The 9,049-nt window shown below is 44.1% G+C and overlaps 1 protein-coding gene across 1 annotated transcript in view; it reads right to left on the reverse strand.

The window, feature by feature from the left end:
• The window catches only part of LOC122799362 (HORMA domain-containing protein 2-like), a 1,372,365-nt gene extending 1,369,976 nt beyond the window's left edge, over positions 1-2,389 (reverse strand). The window contains exon 1 of the mRNA XM_044068364.1: positions 2,335-2,389. Within this exon, the coding sequence (XP_043924299.1) occupies positions 2,335-2,348 (14 nt within the window). The 5' untranslated portion in view covers positions 2,349-2,389. The remainder of the gene's footprint in view (positions 1-2,334) is intronic.
• Between the last annotated feature and the right edge of the window lie 6,660 nt (positions 2,390-9,049).

Genomic DNA, 9,049 nt, shown 5'->3' on the forward strand with positions numbered 1-9,049 from the left:
GAGAATCAAACCAGAGAACCTCTTGCTGTGAGGTGACAATGCTAACTGCTGCACTACCTTGGCCACCCCAATAGATGCCTTAAAAATAAAGGGTGTGGACACAAATGCACTGTATTTGGTCTACTGAGCTTTAAGTAATGCTGTGTCAGTGTCACTGAACAAACAGAAGTATTCCTTATTGAGAATGGTTCAATTATTTTGTAAAGCTACAGACTGTAGCACATTATAAAAAGTAGCACAGTTTGTGCTATCCATCGCAGCTAGAAACACGGAAGTAAGTATTTAATGTCAAATTCATGGACAAACCAAAGGAACAAAATGCTTATACTTGTGAAAAAAAGATGAACTGCAGGTGAAACTAAATATTAACTTAACTTGTGCTCAGTTTCTTTCTTTTTTTTTTTTTTAAATCCTTTTTATTGTATTTTCCACAAATACATAATAAAAGTGGAAGTACAAAATGATTACAGACAATACAGCATGTAATACATAAATGAGTAAAGGTATCCAAACTTGTGCTCAGTTTCAAACATTTGTTAGAGGCAACCAGACAGTTCTTGAGGCTGGGAAGCCCAGTAACAAATATGCCTTCAAGCACAAAGTAGTATGATTTTTCAAAGAGTATGATGAGCTTATATGGCAGTCATGGGTAACTTACAGGTGGAAGAATATTGAACACTCAGCTTCAATTGCCTGAGATTCAGTCAGTCGATAAGAGGAGTTCCTCCATAGGAAATCACTGTTGGCGAGTTGTGCCAGAAATGATGACCTTTTTTTTTGGGGGGGGGGGGGGGATTCCCCTTCCTTGAGTTTGTATAACCGAAAACTTGGTATATATAAATTCAGGGCGTATGGGGGGGGGGGTGCCCTATGGAAAAAATACTTAAGGTGTTTTTCAGCATTTTTTTCAGTGAATGCTGGGGATTCTGATTTTTTTTCATATACCTGTATTTGTAGTATGTTTTCTGTTTTCTATTTCTTGTTTTTGTTTGGTAGTAGTGTGTAATTTTTCCTTTCATGATCACAGTGTGCAACAGTTTGCAGTAGCAGCCAGTATACATACTGTTTTTTTTTTTTTGCATATGACCTTATCACTGATTTTTTTATTTAAAATAAACATCACATTAACTGGTGCAAGTTGTTGTTATTGAGCTTTGGCTATGTTACACCTGGACTAGAACTGAATGACTGTCAATGTGGTTTGTAAGGGAGGTGTGGCAACTGTAAAAATATGCAGAGTTTAGGCATAACAATATGCAGTCTGTGTCAGGCAAATGGAGGATGCAAAGGTGGCAACCCCAAGTACATCTTCCCTCATTTTCTATGTACAACAATAAGTCTAAAAAGTAATATATCACACATCAGGCAGAAAGAAATGTTTTGTACTAAAACATACAACTGTAGACTTTTGAAATAAAATACAAGAAAATAAAAAGTGAAGCTTTCTCTGTAGCCCTCACCTCCAACTAATTATACATATCTGTTAACTCTAAGTAAATGGAAAGTACAGATGAAAATGTACTGAAACTGTAAATGTTGAAATGATCACTGCTGCAGTAAAAATGTGCTTCTCAGTAAAAAGTGACTAAAAGTCATGTGACAATCTAGTAAAACACTTTGTCTTAGAAAAGACATAGCTGAATTTCAGCTATACAAATACAATGTAGAAGACTTTTTTCCCATTAAAAGGGTACTTATCTGCCCAGCAATGGAGGAAAAACTACCTGCCCATTGAGCCTCAAAAGCCTTAGAGAGGAGCATTCTTGCAACAGGAAAGCTCTAAAGGGCTTTGTGCCCAGACCACTGATTTTCTCCAGCCCTCTCCAAGCTGTCAACAGTCTGAGAATATGGAAGCTGCCCCTAAGCTTTGAAAGTCATCCAGCTGCTATATCATAGGCAAGATACAACTTCATATAGTTAAGGCTACTGCAGCAGTGATTTAATAAAAAAAGTGTGGTTCTGAAGTAAGTAAATGATTAAAAATCACTCATATGCACAATATCCTATCCTAAACACAGAAAACTTTAATAAATGTAAAATGTATTAGTCAAAAAAGAAACATTTCCTCACAAAAGATTTATACAAGCACACACATACGAAAAAGCTTTGAAGTGTTTTGATGCTTTTTATATCGAGTGCCTTGAGCACTCTTGGCAGCTGGAGCACATGGGGGGTAGCCAAAGCTCTGGGGAACCTGGCTGGTGCAAGAAGTAAGATGCAAATACATCAGGCTATGCAATGATGATCCATGTATTGAACACACACTATATCATTATTTGATCAGCATAGCAAAACAGCAAGCAGTTTACTTAATTTTGTAAACAAATATTTTACCTCACAAAATCCATGGCAGGACCGTCATCACCGTATTTGAATTTAAACTGATACAATTCTGTCACTGTCTGAAAGAAAAGTAAAAGTTAGCTGTAATTAATGTTTATAATGAAAATGCAATTAATAAGTGAGAGTCTACTGCCTTCTTTCATCACCCTCAAATGTAAAGATAGGAGAGCTCCATAAGAAAAAAGAAGTTATGTACTCACCATAACGTTCCATGTGTGTTGTCCATCTCGCTTTCATTCTTAACTGGTTGGGTTTGGAACCGATCCTCGGTTCTGACTCGGTCATATACAAAAGCTCGAGGTCTTCTACTAGCTTGTGGCTGAAAAACCCTATCCCATCATGCTGTAGGAAAGCTCCCCAGATCTTGTTTGCTGATATAAAAAAGGTACTAAATAAACTATGGAATACCTTACAGAGCGATCAAGATGGTCAGAGAAAAAGAAGTTATGCACCTATCATAATATTTCCATGTTAGTTGTCTTCATCTCGCCTTCCTTCTTGCTGTTTGGGTTTGGAGCCGATCCTCGGCTCCGACTCGGCCATCTTCTATAGCTCGAGAGCTGTTTACTGGCTCGAGGCTACCCCTTATCCCAGAATGCCCAGCGTCAGCTTCCCAGATCTCGTTTGTGATAGCACACACTAGACATAAGTAGAGTAACCAGTTACCTAAAAACTGGTTGCCCAATACACCTAAACAAGGAAAGAGTCATAAATTACCTGTCATGTGAAGTAATAAAAGATACTCAGCCAGTGAAAACAAAAGGAACTCCTCTCAATCCTCTAGGAAGGGGGAAGGAGGGAGGGAAGCAAGAAGGAAGGCGAGATGAAGACAACTAACATGGAACGTTATGGTAGGTACATAACTTCTTTATGTTAAGTTGTCTATCTCACCTTTGTTCTTGCTCTTTGGGACAGTGTCCCTAGCACCTAAAATCCCAGGTGGCTCATTGGAACAGACTCTTCAGAACAGCAGAACCAAAGGAAGCTCTGCTCCGGGAGACCATATCCACCGTATAATGAGAGATAAAAGTATGAGGATTTTCCCAAGTGGCAGCTGCGCAGATTGAGTCTATGGGCAACCTAGACTGAAAGGCTACAGAGGTGGCTAATGCTCTAGTAGAATGACCTTTTGGTTTAGCTGGTAGCTCTTTATTTCGTAACTGATAAATAAAGGCAATAGTATCAGATAACCATCTGGATAAGGTCACCTTAGAAACTGGAAGACCTTGTTTGTTGAAAGCATAAGAAATAAATAACTGGTCTGACTTTCTTAGTTCCTTAGTTCTATGGAGGTAAAAATGCAACTGTCTGTGCACATCCAGTTGGTGGAGCTTGTATTCTGCCTTGTTGCTGTGACTGGGAAAGAAAACTGGGAGATCTATGGATAAAGGATGGATTGGTCCTCAGAGAAACTCTGTCCTTGTGAAACACCAGGTAAGGAGGACAAACACATAGTGCTTGAAGTTCTGAGACACATCTAGCTGAAGCGATAGCAACTAGAAAAACTGTCTTCCAAGAAAGAAATTTTAAGGAACATGATGCTGCCGGTTCAAAGGGAGGCAAAATTAAGGAAGCTAAAACTAAATTGAGATCCCAAGGAGGAGGAGGATCTCTAACTGGGGGTCTAAGAAGAGATGTTCCTCTCATAAAGGCCTTTCAGAGCTTATGAGACATTATGCTAGAATTAAACATACCGATATGAAAATTAGAAATGGCAGCTAGCTGTACTCTAATGGTAGCGGAAGCCGCACCAGACTGAAAAAGCTGTGCTAGAAATTCAAGAATTTCATGGACTGGGGTCGAGAAAGGATCCAAATTTCTAGATTCTGCCCAGTAAGAAAACTGTTTCCATTTACTAGCATACATTTTCCTCGTAGTAGACTTATGTGAGGAAACAATAATATCACGGACTGCTGGGGAGATACTGGAAAGCCTGCCTAAGGTTGGAAGTGGTGCAACCAAGCTGTGAGCTGGAGAGTTTGAAGGGATTGGGGCAACCCGCCTGATTGATGAATTGGAAGATCTACAACCGGGTCCAGAATCCACAGTTGATCCAGAAGGTGGAGGTGCAGGAACGGGAACCATATCTGTCGAGGCCAATATGGGGCAATGAGGATCATTTTGCAACCCAATGATTTTGCTTTCTGTATGAGTCTTGGTATTAGGGGAAAAGGAGGAAAAGCGTAAAGGAGTCCCTGAGGCCAATCGTGGACTTCAGCATCTCTGGGTATATGACCTGGAAGAGGAAGTAGGGAGAAGTAGCTGCTGCTTTTGTTGTTGAGAGGAGTGGCAAATAGATTGCAGCAAGGCTGTCCCCATTTGCGGAAGATAAGATCCGCAACTTCCTGATTCAGAGACCACTCGTGAGGCATGAGGATAGCTCTGCTGAGCCTGTCTGCTATAACGCTGGATTTCCCAGGGATGTGCATTACTATCAGAAAACGTTGGGAGGAAATCGCCTATTGCCACAGTCTGAGTGCTTCTCGACACAAGGGGGTAAGACCTGGTCCCACCCTGTTTGTTGATGTACCACACCACTGTCATGTTGTCTGTTTGGATTGCAATGGTCCCAGAAGGAAGAGAGTCTTGAAGGGCTTGCAACGCTAGGAGTACCACTCTCATTTCTAGGACATTGATATGCAGATGGTACTCGCGAGGTTGCCAAGTGCCTTGGACTGTCCTGCCTAGATAATGCCTCCCCCACCGTATCAGGGAGGCATCCATGGTCACTGTGGCTACCGGAGGGGGTTGTATGAAAGGTCTGCCCTGAATCACTAGTGGGGAGACCATCCACCAAGAAAGGTGCCGTTTGCATGTTTCTGTGATCAGGATCATGTGAGACATGGGTAGCTCCTGGAAAGACCACTGCATGAAAAGAAGCCACTGAAGGATTCTCATGTGGAAATGCGCTAATGGGACAAGAAGAATGGCAGCTGCCATGGAGCCTAGAGCTTGGAGGACATATCTGACTTGAATCCTTTTGCTCTGCATTAGAATTAACACTTGTTGACGAATAGTGGAAACTCTTTCCTGTGATAATCTTGCAAATGTTTCTTTTGTGTTTAATTCTGCTCCTATGTATGTGACAGACTGACAGGACAACAAGGCAGATTTTTCGAAATTTACTGTAATGCCTTGTTGAGTGCATAATGTGATTGTATAATCCCGTGCCTCTAAGAGTTGATGCCTGGTGGTAGCAGTCAGGAGCCAGTCGTCTAGATAGGGAAACACCTAGAATCCTTGACGCTTCAGGTGAGCTGTGACTACTGCCATACACTTGGTGAACACCTTGGGGGCTAAGGTGAGACCAAAGGGCAGATCTCTGAACTGGTAATGAATGGCCCCTACCCGGAAGCGAAGAAATCTCCTAGAGCGTCTGTCCATCTTGATATGGTAGTACGTGTCCTGAAGATCTATCGAGCACATCCAATTGTCCTGACTCAGAAAAGGGAAAATGGACTGCAGTGTCACCATCCGGAACTTTTCTTTTTGTACAGATTTGTGGGCTTGATGGAAGGGAATTTTGTAACCTCCGGATATAATGGATTGTACCCATCTGTCTCTTGTTATATTTTGCCAGGCTTTTGGGTACAGCAAAAGTCTTCCCCCGACTGCCTCCAGAGGTGAGCAGTTGGGCAACCCTTCAGGGATGCTGGAAGGGCTTGGCAGAGAAGGTTTCTCTGTCACCCTGGTTTTGCGGTCCCCTTCTGCCACGAGGGTGGTGTCTGTTATTGTTGTTTCCCCCTCTGCCCCTAGGGAAAAAATCACCACGTGTGTCAGGCAAGGGTCCCTGGGATTTTCAGAACCACATCTTTCCACTCTTCTGACCCTTGGGATAAGGTCTGGAAGGGGTGGAAAAACGGACTCCCATGGCAGAGAGAGTCTTGCCTTCCTGCTCACACCTGGTCAATGTGTCTTTCACCTGAGGCCCAAAGAGAAAGGAGCCATCAAAGGGAGTATTGGTGAAGGACGCTCGAAAGGGTTCCGCAAACTGACACAGCTGCATCCAAGCATTTCTCCTGAGAGCCACACCTCTTCCTGCGGCTCTGCTCACTCCATCGGCTGCATAGGAAATCAGCCTCATGGAGGAGTTGACTATGGAATCAAGAGTCGCAAGCTGAGAAGCTAATTTGGCTGGAATTCCCTCAGCTGTAGGATCTTGAAGGGTATCTCCAAGCTCATTCAGGAGATCCCTTTGAAGATGTGTAAAATGGCATAGATAGTTCAGGGACCTCATTGAAAAGGTCGCTGAAACAAACATTCGCTTTCCATATCTGTCCATCGTCCGAGACTCTTTATTTGGAGGATGAACAGATGAAGAGGTTTCTGCTAACTCTTTCTTGCTGGCTGCTGCTACCACCATGGCATCAACGGGCACACCTTTGGAGAGGAATTGTTTGTCCTGGGGGTCTGTAATAATTTTGTTTGGTCTCCTCGGAGTAGGTTCCACAGAATCTGGAGCGGACTAAGTCTTTCGAGCCACTACAGACATGAGTGGATTGAAAGGAGGAGATACCCAGGAGGTGGAAGGTCGGGAACCAAATGCGTCCAGGTATACAGCCTCGTCCTTGGTAGGGGCTAGGGTAGTCCAGTCTCCACTCTGTCTAAGCATTTCAAGGATGTCCAAAAAGGAAACATCTTCAGAATGGGACCTTGGGGACCCTTCCGATTCATCCATGTCTGTATCTGAGGTGACAGACTCAGAGGAGTCTATGTGCTTCCTCTTGCACTTCTTCTTCCGGGCAGGCTCTTCCGAGTGATCAGGGGAGGCTTCAGAAGAAGAAGGATCACTCAATGGGGTGCCCTGGGGCATAGGTTCCCTACGCTTGGGGTCTGGAGGAGGAGTAGAGGTTGGAACAGACACCATGGGGGGTGGAGCCGATGGAGCTGGCAGTAGAGCTGTTTCGGAGGACAGCACACTCCGCATGACCTCGAAGGTGTCCCAACCTCTAGGCAGAGAAAGCTCCAGCTCCGAAGAGACAGGAGTCCTTCTCTGTGTTGAGGATGACGGCTCCGAGGCCGATGCTGGAGCCGAGCTCACCTGCGCCAAAGCTACGAGGGGGAGAACGGGGTCGGACAAGGGTCCGATGTCACTCCCCCCCTCGGAGCCGATGAGAGAGCCCTGGCGCCCAGATCCCTCGATAGACGGTACAATTGGAGTAATCGGAGCCGACGTTGGAACCGAAGGAGAGATAATGATCGGCGCCGGCGGTTCTACTACCTGCAGATCCATGGTCTCCAGCTCCGAGCTAAATGTAGTCGGAGGAGGAACGGAAATAGAGGCAGTTGAAGCCGATACCTGCTGAGGTGGGCTGGACAGTAATTTTGCCAGTGCCTGTGACTTAAGCAACCTACTTACTACTCTCTCCAAATCATGATCTGATAATCTAGAGGATCGAGAGGAGTGGGAAGAATGATAGCTATGTTCACTCTGTAACAAGGGTGACTGAGGTGCCGAGTGGATGGGCACCAAGGACGGAGACCTCAGTCTCTTATGGCTCCGAGATGGCTCCGAAATAGCAGATGGCACAGATGGAGGAGTTGCCCCTTGTCGGTGCCAGCTGGCACCGACATACTTGGTTGGTCAAGTAAAGGAGTCGGCTCCGAAGGTGGAGCTGACGGCTTGAGAGACTTAGGGGATTTTGCTGGCTGAGTACTTTTAGCCGGAGAATCCTGAGACTTCAATAATCCCCAAAGGATTAATTTGTTTTTGTGCTCCTGCAGGACCCTTGGACTAAAGGCGTGACATATAGAACAGGAGTCCTGCAGGTGAACAGCGCCCAAACAATATACACAACTAGTGTGCCCATCTGTCAGGGACATTTTCTGACAGCATGAGTCACACTTTTTGAAGCCAGATACCTTGGTATCTTTAGACATTTTCCTAACAACCACAATAACAATAAGAAAAAGTTATACTACTAAACTAAAAAAACAACAGTCTTTTTTTTTTTTTTTTTTTACAGTTAAGGAACAGAAAGGAAAGCCTCTAATTTAAACTGCTATCCTAAGGGGAGAGAGACTCTCTAATTTAAATGAGTTCAGGGGAAACAGAAGGCCTGTGAGTTATGGAGAGACGGCCAACAAAGCTACAACACACAAGAAAGCGATAAGGGATAAAGTACTATATCTAGACAAAAACTTGATACATTTTTAAGAATAAGCAACAACTATAATAATAGAAAAAACTATACTAAGCCTGAGCCAGTAACGAAGCAACCTCGCAGCTGAAGCAGCAAACGAGATCTGGGTAGCTGATGCTGGGCATTCTGGGATAAGGGGTAGCCTCGAGCCAGTAAACAGCTCTTGAGCGATAGAAGATGGCCGAGTCAGAGCCGAGGATCGGCTCCGAACCCAAACAGCAAGAACGAAGGCGAGATGGACAACTTAACATCATTAATTACCAATTATATCTGCTCGGTCCTCCAGGAGCCAAAGGCTGGTGGAAGGATGATGAGATATAAGAATGAAGGTGAGATGGACAACCTACATGGAATGTTATGGTGAGTACATAACTTCTTTATGTGATGTTGTCCTATCTCACCTTCATTCTTAACTGGTTGGGACAGTGTCCCTAGCACCATCTTTCTTGGGTTGCTCAAGGGAGAATATTCTTCAGAACAGTGAACCCAAAACAGGCCCTGTTCCTGGAGGCCAATTCCACTTTGTAATGAGTGATAAAGGTATGAGGTCTTGCCCATGTTGC

Source organism: Protopterus annectens, chromosome 4.part0 (genome assembly GCF_019279795.1).
Source record: "Protopterus annectens isolate FY-2018-M chromosome 4.part0, PAN1.0, whole genome shotgun sequence".
NCBI classification, from domain to species: domain Eukaryota; kingdom Metazoa; phylum Chordata; order Ceratodontiformes; family Protopteridae; genus Protopterus; species Protopterus annectens.